Genomic DNA, 18382 nt, shown 5'->3' with positions numbered 1-18382 from the left:
AACAGGCAGCTGAGGATACAGTTCACATGGGCTCACCAGAATTAGAAAATAGAAGATTGGAAAAACGTTGTCTGGTCTGAACTTCTCAATTTCTGTTGCAACATAGTAGGGTCAGAACGTAAAGAACATGAAGCTATTACGTCAATATGAACAAAAATCTGTGAGGAATGCTTACAGCATCTTGCCATGAAATAGTTAAGACAGATATTGATGCTCAATGCGCTAGAAACAGTTACAAAACCATCTCTAAAGAGTGTGGACTCCATCAATCTACTGTCAGACATACTGTGTACACACAGAGGAAATTCAAAACTATTATTACCCTCCCCAGGAGTGGTTGACCAACAAAGATCACACCAAGAGCAAGGCGTATAATAGTCTGTGAGGTCACAAAAGAACCCAAGGTAACTTCTAAGCAACTAAAGGCCTCTCTCACATTGGCTAAGGTTAATATGTTCATGAGTCTACCATCACTGAACTGAACACTGAACAACAATGATGTATAATGGCAGGGATGCAAGGAAAAAGCCACTACTCTCCAAAAAGAACATAGTTGCCCATCTGCAGTTTGCTAAAGATCACATGGACAAGCCAGAAGTCTACTGGAACAAGGTTTTATAGACAGATGAGACCAAAAATACTGCATTCCAACATAAAACCCTCATCCCCTCTGTGAAGCACAGTGGTGGTAATATCATGGTTTGGGCCTGTTTTGCTGCATCTGGGCCAGGACGGCTTGCCACCATTGATGGAACAATGAATTCTGAATTATACCAACAAATTCTAAATGAAAATGTCAGGCCATATGCCCGTGAGGTGAATCTCAAGAGAACATGGGTCATGCAGCAGGACAACGACGCTAAGCACAGAAGTCTTTCTATCAGAGAATGGTTAAAGAATAAAGTTAAGGTTTTGGAGTCCTGACCTTAAACCAATAGAAATGTTGTGGAAGGACCTGAAGCAAGCATTTCCTGGGAGGATACCCACCAACATAACTGAATTGAAGCCGTTTTGTATGGACAAATGGAACAAAATACTTCCAAGCCGATGTGCAGGACTAATCAACAACTACTGGAGACATTTAGTTGCAGTTATTGCTGCACCACATACTGAAAGCAAAGGTACACATACTTTTGCCATTCACACACACACAGACACACACACACACACACACTTATATATATATATATATATATATATATAATTGGATTATTTACCTCAATAAATAAATTTGGTTCTCTTTATCTACTTTTAGGACTTGTATGACAATCTGAATGAAGCTTAATTAATGCAGAAATATACACACTTCCAAAGGGTTAACAGACTATACACACACACACACACACACACACACACACACACACACACAAGTCTGTTTGGCTGTGTCTGTGTGTGCCGGTACCAATGAGGTACCTCTGTAGATGGTGGGTAGCGGCAGTGACGACAGGCCTTGGCTTTGCATGTGCTGCTGCTGGATTCTCCTCTTAGCTTCGAGGACTGGGTTCTCAAACTGCGTTCGTCTGTTAATGTGGCTGTAGGGAGAGGAAAGGCAGAGCTTTTCTTCAAATGCTTGCTCTCCCTCACTGCCTGTACATGATTATATGCTTGATAGAGAATGTGGAGAGGCAACACTTACTCAACATAATAACTGCCATATATAGGGTCATCTATTTTCTCCCAGCCATAGGGTAGTTCTGTAGGGGGAAAAACAGAAGGGGAAAACAATTCATCGGCATACTACAGCTTTAGTGGAGTTCTTCTGATCTCTATGACAGTGATGCTTTTTGAAAAAGAGGATTTCCTACTCTTATAAGAGTTCTGACTGCTTTTATTTTCTGGTTTTACTATCTGGGCCAAGAATAAGTATAAAACTAGATAAATCGGTTTGCCACCTTTGTGTTTTGTCTGTCTTCTCTGAGATGGTGGGGGAAGTGTAATGGCACTTTGGCCCACATCAACAGCTTAGAATCATTAAACTGATTTGAGTGGTGATGTGTAAACTGTAAAATGAAATAGGAAGGATGAAGAGTGTTGAGTCATCACATCTGCTGTCAAAGGTCAGTTTTCCCACTTTTGATAATAAAATGCTATTAATTATTTTTTCTCTGCAAATGTTATGTATCTTTTGAAATAACGATTGAATTGTGCGAGGAATCACCATCAATCTCCATGACAACCACAAAGGCAAAACATGCAGCAAAATGGCGTCAGGATCCAGCAGATGAATCACAAGGTATTTGTTTCTGTTTTGTTTATACATGTAATCACACTATAACTTTAATAATATTTAATGGTAAATTAATGGTAAAAAAAAAAAAGTAGAATACATTTTCTATGTAAAATATTTTTCAAGATTTATATAATGCTTTATACTATAAATCTTAAAAAGTGCTTTACATATAAATCTTAAAAAGTGCTTTTTAAGATTTATATAGTATAAAGCACTATATAAATCTTTAAAAGTGCTTTACATATGTAGTGCTTTATGCTATATAATGGTTTATACTATAAAGGTAAATACAACTAATACAGTAGAATGAGAAACAAGCATAATGTAATAGAAGTTAATGTATGTTATGTAAAGAGAAATCTTTTCAAACAAAAAACAAGCCCAAAACAACTACCACAGTAGAACGAAAGCTGTGTGAGTGTGTGAGTGTGTGTGTGTGTGTGTGTGTGTGAGTGTGATTGTATGTGTGTGAGTGTGTGTGTGTGTGTGTAAGTGTGTGTGTGTGTGAGAGTGTGTGAGTGTGTGTAAGAGTGTGTGTGTGTGTGAGAGTGTGTGTGTGTGTGTGTGTGTGTGAGAGTGAGTGAGTGAGTGTGTGTGTGTGTGTGTGTGTGTGTGTGTGTGTGTGTGTGTGTGTGTGTGTGTGTGTGTGTGAGAGAGTGTGTGTGTGTGTGTGTATACATCTGTATATGTTCATTCTAGCCAGGGTCCTGATTTCCTTTAGCTCGTGCTCTGGAGGTGTTTGTTATGCAGAGTGAATGGGCTGCAGGCCTGGAACTGAGTGCCTTTGCCACTGCTCACTGGAGAAGTCTTCACACCTCTCCTGAGGGTTACAGAAATCAATGTCCCACTGCACACGCACATACGCGCACACATAACCACACAAACACGCACATGGATCAAGTCCTGACCCTCTTTATAGTTCTTCAAAGCAGGGCTGTTTCAGACCAGCTACTGCTCAAGTGCTCAATCGCACCACAAATTCAACTACAAGGCTGTAAGTGGGAGACAGATGAGTCAGACACTTTCCTAATGGAAAGAAAGCATGGTGACATAAGCTAGGCTGACTGCTCTCTGTTCTACAAACTAAAAGAAGTTAAAGAAAAACAAAAGAATTCACCTGTAGATAAGCAGAGCTTCATTTACTTCAGCTTTACAGAGGATTATTAATAATAAAACCTTCACCTGCTCAATATATGAGACTGCAGTGAAATACTTAATCCAAAATTTCTCTTACAGTTTAAACATTAATGCGAAACAGCACTAATGACTAATGACCATATTATTTCACCATATATGATCCACTTGAATTAACACAAATTGGAATTAAAACCCAATGAAAAGAGAGTCCAAAACAGACCACCTTAAATATCCATCTTGCTCAAACCTCCTTAAATCAGTGGTCTTCCATCGCTAGTTGCCATGGCAACTACAGGAGAATTCTCTTTTTCAGGCTCTTTCATTCACTGAGTCTTATGTATATTTGGGAGCATGCAGAAGTGTAAATATGAGTATGTCTGGCTGGGTGCGTGCGCTTGAGCATGTGTGTATGTGAGACAGAAAGAGAGAAAATTAATGTAATGTCATTGCTGGTGCGCTGCAGTGTTTACTCACTATTTATGAACTGTACACCCTCCCTCAGAATTTCTGAAAACTTGAACAGAATATGCAGCTAAATTTAAATTCCACAGCACCCAACAAAAAAAAACAACAACTAATATACTTTTAACATGAATCAAAGTTACTCGTCTATTGATAAAAACAGGAAATTCAACCCCACTACCCATCCCAACAGGGTTGGGGACCTGTTTGCAAACAATATGCTGCAGTGTCTTGTCTATTGCGTGTCTGACAACCACGTACAATCTGATGATTCCCCATGTGGAGAGCTCTCGTGGCAATGAGCGATAAAGGCCTCACTCAGGTCAGGGAGCCACAAATAACAGCGCCCTTCTGAGCTCAAAGGATTCAAACAGATGTGGGAAACCCTCATATGAAATGTTAGTAATGCAAAATAAGGTGTTCTCAACACAACAGAACACTGGGTTGCACTGACTGGTATGTGCACAAAGCAGTGGAAAATAGCTCCGAGCTCTGACAGGAAGAGGAGTATTAGCAGTCATGTCACACACAAGCACTTAACAGGCTGGCGGAAAGAGATATTGATTTTTCTGGCAGCGTTAAATTGCATCCCAACTCAACAGAGGGTTTTTAAACATGGTACACTCGGGCCTAGATCACACTGATAAATATTAACCATGGGAGGAGGTATGAGCAAACGCATGTTCAAAACTACTGTCATGGTGATGCGTCTTTACAGACAATGATGGAGATGGTAGACAGGAACACAAAGACCGCACACCTATCTGTTGTTTTGGTTTTCTGTTGCTTTCGGCCAATTCATTATGGGCCTGCATGATCTACATAGTGCTTAAAAATGCTGCCTCCCTTGTGGGGGACCAAGGTTCAATCCCTGTCCAAGCAAGTGCTCTACGCTACACCAATTACAGTTCTTGGGTAATACTCCTAGCACTACACTCACCTAACTCAGTAACATGACTGAAAATTGTAAGGTACTCTGAGTGAGCGTCTGCCAAATGCATTACATATAAATGTAAATGTAATCTATAATTCTCCAATTTCACAGATTAATTTTATCTGATAGCTATTCCTACACTGTAAGATTTATCAATATCAGGGAAACTCAACTTGAAGCTTTCCTGCTTTGGGGGAAATCCAGCACTATTTCTGAATCTGAGCCAGAACCCCACAACGGAGCCCTTCCTCTACCAAGCGAGAGAGCGCTCCCACAGTGCTATTCTAAGATCTATGACGTTGAAGCCACTGTGAGAACCTGCAGAAACAGCAGCAGCCTGCCCCCACCAGTCACAAACCCAGAGCCGGCCACAGCCTCAATATGGCTGCACTCCAGTCACTTTATTGTTGGGTTTTTTGTGTTTTTTTAGAAGCTCCTGTTTAAACTAATACAGCATGTGTTAAAACATGGTTTGCCAGCAAGAAATGGTCGACAGGTCAGTATATTGTTTCTATTACATGTTTCACAAACAAATTTTTGTGAATGCAGTGTCCCAAATCACAGCAACAGCATTTTCTTTTCTGTCAAGGGGGACTTTGTGCAGAGGGGCTATGAATCAAAACTTCATTACACTGAAGTGTGTCATCCCGGGCAGACCCAGGATCATCCGAGGCTCTTCAGCAGTGAGCTCAACTCATTCGCTCTTCTTGAAAAAGCAGCTGGTGTTTTGTATTATTCTCTGCCCTGCCTGACAAGTCTGCACTGAGCAGCCATCAGAATGCTGCTTCATTATCTGTCAAGTTCCCTTAAGCCAAGCTGTTGATTAACAAACATAACCACTCAATGACATGCACAGGAGAGGCTTCACAGTAATTACAGCTCATTTGTGTTTAAGCTGACAACCTACGTGAATGATAGACAGGCAAATAATCGCTGTTTGTGCCATAAACTCAACAGAGATTCAATGTTTGGGAATGTACACTGAACACCTCAAAAGTAGCATAGGGACTGCAGAAATATGTTGCATGACCCTCTGGTCCACGGCAGCAGTCTGCTGGTGTGGTGGAAGCTCACTGTCAATTACATAAGCCCTGCAAGCTAGCTTTCCCCAGCACCCATGTCATCCTGTCTGCTCTTTCAACATGGAAAATCTACTCAGTGTGCCCCAATGAGAAACTTACAAGTTGGGGTTATGACACTACAGTAGTAATATAAGTCATAAACACAAACAAGCACACGCATACGCACTTATACAGACATGCACACAGACACATTCATGCATTGCTTTACTTGTGAATACCTAATCAAAATCTCTCCAGTCCTAACTGAATCCTAACGCTATACACACACATGGTGATTCATGAAAACACACACACAAACAAACACACACACACACACACACACACACACACACACACACACACACACACACACACACAAACACTCAAGTACCCTTACCATCATCCTCACATTCCTCCGGAGGTTTGGCCTTCTTTGCTAATCGAGGGTCAAGCCATGAGGTTGTTTTGGTGTTGTGACTAAGGGGGAGCAAAAAAAAAGGTTAAGGTATGCACCACTGACTCTTTCAATACTGACTGTATCAACTGGTAGCTACTCCTACAGCATTAACAGGCTGCAAATGGGATCAATTTAAAACAACTTAAGATTTCCATCAGCTTAAAGCTGTTTTATTTCATTCTATATATAGGAGGTTATAAAGGATTCCATCAGTAAACAATGTGTAAAGAGATATGAAGGATTTTCAGTTAGATGAAGTGTTGTCAGAGTGCCTTTAAGAACACAATGAGTAAGATTCACAATCAGATATCGTACATGACTTTGGCACATTGGATAAGGAGAGTTCCAGTTAACAGAACAGCAATCGATAATTTTAATGAGTCCCCTGCCTTCCGTTACAAATGGAAAGAGTTGGAGAAGGAGGAGAGCTCTCTCTCTCTCTCTCTCTCTCTCTCTCCCTCTCCCTCTCGCTCTCCCTCCGATGCCTCCTCCACTCCCTCCGATGCCTCCTCCACTCCTGTCCATATTTATTATTACCGTCTTGTCCGGAGAACGAAGTGGATTCAATTTAAGGGTGATTCATTCACCCGCATGATACATCTACGGCTCAACATGAACCGCTGTGTCAACTCATGCCCAGACCCAAGGACAAAAAAGAATAGTAACTTAATTTATCAAAAAATATACAATGTTTTCTTTTTACTCATGTTCTCATAAATAATTCACGCGTCCATGACACCACACAAAAAAGGACACCCTCATTTATCCACACACTTTCTAACGGTGCACAGAAGCTCAGCACAGCATGCTCCCCTGTATGCATCGTCTCTAATTGTGAAGCGCGCTTTGCAGAACTCTTCACTCACTCTATGAAGTAGACTTCGCCCTTCTCGGTGTAGGCCATCTCCCAGTTGTCTGGCAGGGGCCCAAGATCATCGTTGCTCTGTGAGTCCGGGGGCGATTTGGGTGCCTCCCCTTCCTCTTCAGGGGCGTCTGTGGCTGTCAGCGTGGGGGTCTCAGGTGGGCATGACTGGGGGGCTGCCTCACCAGAGGTATCGGTGCTTTTGTCTTCATGCTCACTTGACTCTGTAGGGGCGCAGCACACAGTAGTGAGTAAGGTTTGTGTATGTGAGAGGTAAACACACATGAGAGGTAGCCTTCTGACTGTAGGTCTCATTTGACCTCAAATTCAAACAACAAAGTACGGCAAAAGGAAACTATAAGAAATTTATCCCATCTATCTATCTAGCTAGCTAGCTAGCTAGCTAGCTACATTAACATTGGTGATTTTCATTATTGTATAATTACTGTAAACATTCTTAGTGATCTATTTCCAGTACCCACTGTTGTTTACAAAGCTTTGTGTGGTACTGATGTATAGTGCTGCAATTTTGTCTACTGAATTCACAGTTCTTAAAAAATGGAACGGCCACAAGGTCTATCTAATCAACGAAGAAATCTGGAACTATGCAACCATGTCTTTGGTCCAGAGTTACAGAATAATTTCTAACAATGGTTCGGGAGGTGTAGCAACAACATTATTCATTATAATAAATATGCAAACACTGAATTTCTTATGCTTAAAAAAGAGCTTCACTTGAAAATTTTGCACAGGATGGACATTTATGAGCTTTAGCGGTGGTTCCCTGTTCTTTGATGGTCTGCAAGTACTACTTTACTGCAAATTCCAGTGCTTTCCCTGCTTCTAACACACCTCACTAAGATATCAGCCTGCTCACAAATGCTTCATAAGTTGGAGTGGAGCAGTAGCATGTGCAGAGAAGAGACCTGGGAAATACTGATCTGTGCTCAGACCTTTTAGTAATTGGCACTAACCTGGAGTGATGGCGATGCCATTGCCGTTAACGACGGGGCTCTCTTCCTCTTCTTCCTCGGGCGGCTCGATGCTCTCCTTCTCCATGTTGCTAACTGACTTATTCCTCTTCCTCTTCCCCTCGGCGCTGGGGCGGGCACCTGGTAGCAGCTGGTCAGTTACATTAAACAGCATGGGCGTGGGTTCCGCCGGGGGCTTGGGCGTGCCATAGAAGTTATCTGGAACAGGAGGAGGGAATCCTATCACTGATACATGTATTATCACTTTAAATTGCAGTAGTTTTTTTTTTCTTTTTCTTTTTTTAAACATGTCTGCCTATATACCTAATAAATAAGAAATTGGGAAATTCAGAATTCATAACTTTAGACCCCAAAAGGTCCAGTGCAAAAAAAAAAAAAAGCAAACTACAGAACAGAATCTTTGTGAATGAAACTTTGTATGCACCATGAAGGTTAAGGTGGTTTTCAGAGCAATCTTTTCATGTTTTCAATCCTTTTAATCCTTGTGCATGTGGCATTTATTATTAAGGTGACCTCATTCACAAGATACCCAAACCTCTTGAAATCAGGGTGTATCAGGGTGCCTGTGCCTGTGTGTGTGTGTGTGTGTGTGTGTGTGTGTGTGTGTGTGTGTGTGTGTGTGTGTGTGTGTGTGTGTGTGTGTGTGTGTGTGTGTCAGGGAGCAGGTCTTTAGTTGCAAGTTACAGGAGACTGTGGAGGGTTGATGAAGTCCAGAAATAGAGAATTGTTTCTGTTATGACTTCTGTTACATACTGTGATCTATAATAGCATTGATGGGAGAAAGCTCTCTGCAGATTTTGTACATATAAGAGAATTAAGAGAATACTGGTAAAGGACTGAAGTGAACTGATTTGAGTGCAAATCCTCTAATGAAATGTTACAATTTCAGCACCAGGCACTCAGAGTTAACCAGTTAATCTACAGGGAAGTAATTTTAATAATCCAAAACACGTTATGTTAATTTGGTAACATGACAAGACATGTAATTAATATATTTATTAGTATTTTTCTTTGCTTCCAATTCCTCCCAAATAATATCTCTACAGCATATTAGAAGGTGCCCAAAAATCCTGTGTAATCCTGCACTCAAACTGGACCTCAGGAGAAATGCACAGGTTCCATCAAGAAACGACGTCCTAAAAGAGCAGGCTCGGCTGGTGTCTGACGCAGACTGCCTGGTATAGAAGGCCTTTCCCTTCTCCCCTCATAAAGGGACACAAGGAACCTGAATGTGCTTTGGAAACTAGTCCACTATCCTTACAGGCAGTTCCCTCAGGCCCCTCTGGTGCTGCTCTGAATACTCTTCCTCAATGTCACAGAGACACGAGGTTACAGGTAGGCTAAATGTGTGTGAGCATGTTATGAAACACAGACAAGTTCCCTCAACTGTAACCAGTTCACACCTGTTGTTTACACTGAAACACAAGAATGACACCTTGCAAGCAAAGCCAGTAATGCGTAATTATCAAAATCATCAACAGATTTTATTTCATCTTACACAACTTAGTGAAGCAAGACTTTTCATTATTAATATACTACTACCACCACTACTACTACTACTACTACTACTACTACTACTACTACAACAACAATTATGAGGTTTAAGTTATACTATGCCTGGCAGCAGTATTCCTATACAGCTCAGATACATGAGGTGTTGAACGTGGAATTGGAATTATTATGAAAAATATGGATCGCTGGATACCCAGATCGGATGCTGGTAGATTTAGAGGAACTCCAAAGAAAACACTCTCTACTCACCTTCATACGTTCCACTCTCTAGCAAGGCCCCACTTTTCTCTAATTCCATAAACCGGTCAACACTCACAAAGTTGTAGTCCACACCTGGGACCTCCCCTTCCTTAGGCTGCCGCGTGGTGCCTGGTGATCAAAAATGCAGATTTGAGAACGGAGATACAATCCACACACAGCGCACTTTATCTAACATAGAAACAATATCATTTGGAACCACAGCTGAGAGTAAATATTCTTACAAACACTGAGTGGGTCATATATGTGGCTTAAGATCTGCAATGAGACAAAAGGAGAACTCCATGCCACGCATCTTAACTCTAGCAACAATGACATCAGTTCATTCTAAAAAAAAACCTCTCACTCCACACCTCTTTCTCGAGTCCTATAAATGTCAGCAATCTGCTGTGCGAGTTGGGACTTATCAGCTTGAAATGAGTTCAGAAATAGTGGAGAATAGTGATCTGCTTGGGGTGAGACAGAGCTTCACAGTCATAAGGCTATGCTTTACAGTGTCCCCTGAGGGGGTCACTTTCACAGAGTGGCACGGCAGTGACAAATGATCTGGTCAAAGGGACAGGGAAGACAGCTGCTTGCTAATGTGGGCAGTAGTTCCAGTGAAGGGATGGCTAAAACGGTGGAGGCTGAGCAAACAGGTCTGCTTATGTGAAGTCTTACCTTCCATTCCACCTGAAGAGCCTTTAGTAAGGTGAAACAATGAAGTGTTAGAGTTTATCTGAGCTCACAGCACGAGAACACAGTGATATTACAGGACTTCAGAGAAGCTTAATGATCATAATCAATAACAACAGGCATCCTGTAATCAGGGAAACGTGATTACGCGAGCCCCTGCAGCTTTTGACCGAGGCAAAAAAATTGGATCATAAACAAAAAATCAGGTTTGCATTATGGGTACTCATCATCATGGGAACTAACTCATCTGGACAGTCTTACACAAAACGTTTCCTCTATAAAAAAGTCAGATGGGCAGGAAATGTATTTAGTAAAACACTTCTTAAATATTGCTTTAGCTTCCAAATATTATCTCTGCTAATAAGGAATGTAACCAATGCAAACAGTGTGTGATTGCGTCTTGCCTGACTGAAGTACACATAGATATTATAGCTGGTTTACTTGTAGTATTTATAAGCAGCCTATTTCACCTCCCATGCTACTGACAGTAACAACTCTAACATGATTGATCCCTCAAATAATCATTCTAATAATATTTAATCAGAAACAGTGCTCTGTCACAGAACTTTCATAATTACATTATAAATTTGCTGCGACACTTGTCATGACTGCTTATGAGAAATTAGATCATTTTGCATCAACTGACAACAATATTTGCTTTTAAACTGCCTATAGGAACAATGAATGTCTGCGAGAGCAAGCCTTCTAAAGCATGCAATGTGACCATCCGAGTGGGTGAAGTAAATTGCAGTAGCCTCCTGGTTAGCCACTGGCACCTTGGATGCTCTATCCAGGATCTGTGCTCATATTCCATAGCAACCCAAATGACCACACAGATAAAAAGAGCATTTACTGAGACATGCTCATGCAGCCAGTTACAAAAGCCTAATCAGTTACTGGACAGACCATTACTGCTGCACAATTGGAAGTGGTTGTGATAAGCAATTAGGTTTAGTATATATAGACAAACTCCACTCTTACAATTAACTGATCATATAAATAGGCCTTTGTAAATAAGTACACCTTTGTCACAGTAAGGAGATATACAAAAGAAGAAGGCCGGTCTTATTGCACTAAGGTGAGATACATAAAAAGCAGACCTCTTAGTATTAAAGTAGGATGAGATATATATATATAACAAGGAGGCAGGTCTTATTATTACAGTAGGATGCACAGCAAGCACAAGAAAAGAGTTACAGCCACTGCTTAATCAGGTCAAATCAGCTACAGGTTTATGGCTTCCACTTTTTTCTCTAGCAAATAATTTGTGTACCTGCATACATATTATTTACAATTTGTATGCGCTGTATTCATGTTTGTGTTTTAAATTTGATTACGTAATATCATCCTACACGGACTTTGGTACAGTTGGATTTTTTTTTTCTTGGCACTGCCAGGTGATAGTGATTTATCATGATGTGCAATTTGAACATGAAAAGTCCATTTGGATTGGGGGTTAGAAAATGTATCAAGCCTCTTTTGGGTTCTGAACAGCAGAGACAATGCTAAATAATATTAGCAAGATAAGTTCATTTTTACTATAGGAGAGAGCGAGCTGAAGTGACTGAATGAGAGAGAGAGCTTAGGCTAAACTGCAACACAGCAGTACATGTTTTTCTGAAAATACAAACTGCACCTGTGTGCATGTTATTTTTCTATAACATATTGTAGATCGACCTAAAAATATAAAGTGTTGTACGTTTCTGAATATTCAGTGTCTGCGCTAGAAGAAGAGGCCTAAAGGCAAGACAATGACCATGTTTATGTGTCAAAAAACCTTTAGCACTCAGTGATGTCAACTGGGTTCATTACATCATACAGCCATCAGTAGTGCTTAAATACTCATGGGCAAGACTATTTTAAAATTATGCATTATGCAAAATAGTATATTTAGGAGCTTTTCTGCTGACTGATTCAAGCCTTCCTCTCTAGTCAAAATAAGAGACATATTGGAGTATGAATAGACTGAAATATCAAAACAATCCATAAGATGGTTAAGCCGTTGTGGGTATTTGAATATGTAATGACTCATCCTATTAGTTCCTTGGTACAGAAGTCTCCTTTTGTCTACATCCACTTACACTCACACACACTGCTGTTGCACACACAAACCCTTTCCAAAAAAAAAAGGCAAATACAGCAACAAACCCATCTGCCTTGTGAGCTCACCCTGCCGACATCTACGGTAGCATCTACGGCTACAATCTTCCCTGAACAGCTGTTGCAACATTTACTCATTCCATACATACCTATTCATGCATGACACTGCAAATTTGCATGATTCATGGTGGAACATGAAGGGTCCTCCGTAAGCCAGAGTTATTTCATGCCTGTGATGATGCGCTTTTCACGTGTCCACTGAGGGGCTCGGGTCTGTCGAGAGGATTGGGCGCTCACCCCGTGCTCACGTGCAGCTCTTGTCCTCACAAAGGCTTGGAAATGATATGCAGGAAATGTAATTGGAGCTCTAATTTGCATGAGAGGCATGAATATTTATAAGATTCATCGACTGGATTAGCATGAAGTGCTCATCACACAGCTTTCTGGACAGGAAAGGAAAATGGTTCATTTTTTTAAATCTGAAGCCTCAAATCTGAGATGGATACAGCCGTTTTTTTTTTAGACCATTTTTACATAGATATAACCCACAGCACTTATGTCCTACACTGGAATCTGTTATTTATTTATTTATTTATTTTGAACTATTTATTTTTAAATTAAAATTACCTCTAAGATGCACACAAACACACACATTTGTCATTACCGTTGATCTGATTATGAGGAATGAAACTCCTGAAACAGCCTGCAGATTTACCTGTTTTCATTTCTCTTCATAATGTCACTGCTACCAATGTGAGGATCCCAGAGGAGAAACAACCTTTAAAGGCAACATTATTCTGTTCTTAAAGGCTTTTGATCTGATCCAATCCAATCTGATCTGTGCTAGGCTCAGGAATCCATGCTTTCATCCAAACCCAGGGAGAGGAATAAACATCCACACAGAAGAAAAAGACGTCTTCTGGCCTTCTCTGCAATATTTCTGGTGTCATTCAGAACCCTGCCATAGAGGTTTTGTAAAGATCCATAAAGAATGGGTTCTACTTGGTAGGAAAGAGTTCTCTAAATACTAAACCAAAAGTGTCATGACATCTTTTCATCACCAAGCTTTACACTGCGATATGAATGGGTACCCACAATGTGTATGGGTTCTGACTCCAACTCCAAACCCAAACCCATTAAGAAAGCACCAACTCTGATGTCTAACAGTCAGTTCTTCTTGTTCAAGGCATAGATCAGTGGCTAAACATTCAGTATCATGACTAGTATGAACCGCATTACACCACTGTAAATGCTTATGCATCTGAACACACAGTGCTCTGATCTGCACATCACTAGCAGTTCCACACCCTCTTTGTTTCCATGTAACTGGCTTTTCCATCCAAAGACACAAAACCAGTCTGTTTTTAGGTTCCAGCTCAGATACACCCTTTGACCTGACTCAGGTATACCAAGAGCTTGAATAGATCAAAGAACGTGAAGTGGCTGAGGTCGTTGAGGAAAGAACTAGTGAACAACTGATTAATCGTTCAGCCGATTAAATTACATTTTGAGATAATCTACGTTACTCGTTTTTTTCCAGCACTGGCTCAATTTATTTATTTATTTATACAAATTTTAGTTTTTTGATTACATCTGGACATTTAGTTTAGTTTTTTTTTAATTTAAAATACGTCCACTGCAGAGTACAGGTCTATTTAAGCAAACAGACAATGCAGACAATAATAGTCTTAAATACTCATGTACGTTAAACAATTTTGTGTCTCATTTGTTATTATTATTATTATTATTATTATTATTATGTTACAAGATGCAAGAAACAAACAACAACATATCTGCCATCAGCATTGGCCATTGAAAAACCCATATTGGTTGACTAGAACGAAAAAACCCCGAGCCAGCAGCCACAGCAGCTGCTCACTTTCACAGTGAACGTGACTTTTTTGGGGAAGCAGAACCAGAGTGTGTTTGCGGGTTGAGGCTGGCTGAAGGTTGACACTGAAAGGCTGCCCTTGTGGAATAGCAGCAGGCCTGTTAGCCAGGCTTGAGAAGTCAGCCCAAGGCCTCAAATTTGCCTGTAATCATCACTGGCTCTGTGACACCCAATGATAGGGGGAGGTGCGCTTAGCACCTATTGCACGGTCGCGCCAACCTTGAGGCTGTCCACTGATCTGCGAGCTGAATCAGTAATACTTGGATGAGGTAAACAAGCCGCAAAGTAGGCTAGGACATACATGGTATAGTTCACCTTAAACGATTGCAGACTCCAGATAGACAAAGCTGCTGGGGCAGGATCAGAACCCCACAATCAACACAAATTAATAGAGAAATGGTAGAACTGACCTCAGATCAGGGCAGTTTTCAGCCCAGTTGATATGGAGAGTACCAGTGAACACAACACTGTATACTGGAGAACTAAAAGATTTCACCTCCATCTTAAGTGATTCATGAGTCAGTCTATCTGATTCATTAGTTAATCTGCCATTCACTGATTCACAAGACCATAAACACAGAGTGTAAGGAGATAGCTCATTTTGGCACCCTTTCATAGCAGGGCAGTAAAGAACCATAGAAAGTCGTTCTAACTGCCAGCAAAGAGGCTGAGGCAAAGCAGGCAGTTACCATCTAGTTAAGCATGCCCGTCCTGTCAAAGAAAAACAGCTTGGCGGTAAACAGATTAAGAAGTAAGTAAATAAAAATCTATATTTATTTAAATTTTCTTAGGCATGTTAGCATAATGGTTGAATTATTTCTTTAGTGATGTCTCATTTCCAATAAGATTCTATGATTGCAATATGTCCTAGTACAAAATATTTGGTATGTCAAAGCAGTTTAACAATATGTAGATCTATAAGATACAGTAACAAAGTCTGTCTGAAATATTCAAGGGGGTAAATATAAATAATAAATCAACTGGACAAGTGATTGGACAAACCAATTACTCTTTCTTGGCATTGTCACAAAAAGCTCATTGTATTCTGACGAAGTGTCACCATATTAACTCAGTAAAAAAAAGCTCAGACCACCACATAAAATCAAGAAAATACGTAATCACAACAAATAACAAATACAACAAATATCCTTAGAACTCTACAAAAAAAACAAAAACAAAAAAAACACTGCTACTTTATGCAGGCATTTATCAATATTTCATAGCACACATCTATATATAGTCTTCACCTTACAAATGGATATAGTTTACTATGCAGCGTGCTCTGTCTTTTCTAAACCATTTCTGCCTGAGTGATGCAGATAAAACAGTCTGTCTGTCTGTCTCTCTCTCTCTCTCTCTCTCTCTCTCTCTCTCTCTCGTCCGACTTGCCTCAACCGCTTCACCTCACCTTGCCTTGTGCATTCCTCTGCCTGGCTGCCACGATGGATGAGGTAACTCATATATCAGCTTGCTGCTGGAAGAGGCAGCAGCTGTGGGAGAGAGGGACCCTGCTCAGATTGAAAGGCTATTAAAGAGTTTCGTTCTGTCACCCAGCGAAAACGTAAGACGGCTAAGCCCTGCCAAGCGCACTCCGGCTGAAGAGGAGAGAGGGAGTGCACTGAGGGATACTCACTCGCCCGTCGCCGCACACAGCCCGCATGCTAGAACTTCGCCAATTTCTCATGCTATCCTGTAAACCTTCGCTTACAGAGGTAGAAGAATATAAAATTTTGCATTGGACGGGCCACCGAGCCACCAAATGTCTTGCGACCAAATGTAAGAAAGTGTGGACAGAATTGTAGATATATGTTTATTTACAGTTTAAAAACATGCTTCTGTACCAAGAACGGTCAAGTTGCTTTGAAAAGGGAAACAATTATTTGAAAACCTCACATTAATAAGAACACTGGCAGTGTAAAACTAGCCAAGCTATTAAGGTGCGACCTATTTTTTTACTGGGAACGGTGAAGACTGGAGCGCTAACAGCTGAACGGTTTTTAAATACTGTGGTTGTCTGTTGTGGAAACTGACGGCATGATCGACAGAACATCCTCCAGTTACACAAATTCTTTCTTCCACTCAACCCAGAAACGTTTTTTGTTTGTTGGTTGGTTGTTTTTTTTGTAGTCATCGTCATAAACGGGCTATTGATCTTGCGCGGCAGCATAAACTATTCTTTCATTATGAATTGTGTGTATATAAGATTATTAACGGTGTATATGATTTGGTGATTTGTTAAAACTGAAGAAAGAAAAATCAAAATTACGTGACCACGGGCACCGTGTAATAGGAAATGTCGACCCTTAACTACTTATACGTTCCAATAAGGTAAAAATATATAGTTTTTCTGAGGAACTCGAAACGATTCTTTTTACAGCGCTATGTAGCTTTTTATTGCCCTATAAAGCGACTGTGAGGAGATAATAAAGAAAACTCAACTAATACTTAAAGCAGTATTTATTACGACGTTACTACAAAGTATAACACATCTAAATAAATTGGCGTGACGTGGATCGAGGATTTTCAGTATAATACCAAGAGCTTCCACTGGCACACAGGCAGCATCCAAACACAGGCACAGGCCAACAATTACCCCAAACTGTAATGATATCCCATATGAAAGTGCACATGGAAGCGCTTTTGAGTGAATTAGCAAGTCCACCTTTAAAAGCCTCACAGAGGCAGGTTAGCAGGAGCAGCCAAGACACGCTCATTATCTATATTTCAGAATGACACATCAAATAATAGGATCATCAATATGACATGGCCACCACATGAGGCCTGATTTGCATCAGTGCAGCCTCACTCTGCCAGGTAACCCACTCTGCTGTGTAGCATGGGCTAGCCTGCATGAAGGGATGTTCCCAGAACACTAGCATCACTAATAATAAATGGAATTTAGCATTCCTTTAGCTGGTAGCACAGACACTGATACTTGTGCAAGTTATTCATAAGTATGCAAGATTTATGGTAGTTGCTCTGGATAAGAGCATCTACAAAATGTTGAAAACGTAAATGGTATAAAGTCTGAATCAGCATGATGTAAACAAGATCATGCTAACGGAGCAAGTGTACAAGTCATTCACCATTATTTGTGTTAGACTATATGGGTGACGAATTCCTTTTCATTGTGGTGTGATCTGAGACCAGCTGCTTCTGATCATTCCCCAATATAAGAAAAGCAACACTAGGTCTGAAATAAGGAACCTAACTAAACTTCCAGCACACTGCACTTCCAAACTAGTAGGGATAAATGAGTCTAAGCCAAAATCTGTGACTTAAGAGAATTTAAAGCAGCAACATAGAAATATGCCAATATGGTTGTACAAATGGATACAGAGGATTATCCATCTGAAAGAGAGCCAAAACATGAGAACAGCCATTCTACGGAGAGCAGACACAGCATGCTCTGCTAACGGCCACAGCTGCCACTGTCTTGCCCTTCGGCACCTCTGAATTCAATCAGAGACAGTGGCAACAACCAAGCAAGAACCAATTTACTATTGCTCACACACCTAGTGTAACATAATGATTCCCAAAATGCAAGTAGAAGAGAGGGAAGCAGAGCTGGAACCTAGGCTAGGCAGAGATTCAGAAAAAGACGAAGGGTCAAACCAACAACTCTGCTAGAGCCCTGGAGAAGTGTCCCCACCAGCCCAATTGGCCAAGGAAGGGGTTCCGTAGTGGTTGGGCTATCCCAGCTGCCTACTTGTAGCAAAACCTCAGACAAATGATGACTACTTGCCAAGGCAAAGGCAAGAGTGTAGGCAAGAGCTGTTCATTAAGCAAAATTGTAATGCTTTGAAAGAAA

At 40.7% G+C, this 18382-nt stretch overlaps 1 protein-coding gene across 6 annotated transcripts in view; it reads right to left on the bottom strand.

Annotated features, from left to right (window-relative positions):
• The window catches only part of magi2b (membrane associated guanylate kinase, WW and PDZ domain containing 2b), a 69704-nt gene that overhangs the window by 28396 nt on the left and 22926 nt on the right, over window positions 1-18382 (bottom strand). For 4 of the 6 annotated variants that reach the window (XM_081698553.1, XM_081698555.1, XM_081698554.1 and 1 more), the window contains exons 3-8: window positions 9897-10016; window positions 8118-8333; window positions 7148-7367; window positions 6222-6301; window positions 1637-1694; window positions 1414-1532 (exon numbers count right to left, since the gene is read on the bottom strand). In XM_081698553.1, the coding sequence (XP_081554679.1) occupies window positions 1414-1532; window positions 1637-1694; window positions 6222-6301; window positions 7148-7367; window positions 8118-8333; window positions 9897-10016 (813 nt within the window). The remainder of the gene's footprint in view (window positions 1-1413; window positions 1533-1636; window positions 1695-6221; window positions 6302-7147; window positions 7368-8117; window positions 8334-9896; window positions 10017-18382) is intronic. The other 2 variants (XM_081698556.1, XM_081698557.1) reach the window with 2 other exon arrangements.

This window comes from Electrophorus electricus, chromosome 16 (genome assembly GCF_041902795.1).
Source record: "Electrophorus electricus isolate QZ-2024a chromosome 16, ASM4190279v1, whole genome shotgun sequence".
Lineage (NCBI taxonomy): Eukaryota > Metazoa > Chordata > Actinopteri > Gymnotiformes > Gymnotidae > Electrophorus > Electrophorus electricus.
The sequence above is the reverse complement of the archived record's forward strand: the minus strand, read 5'-3'. Positions and strand labels throughout refer to the sequence as shown.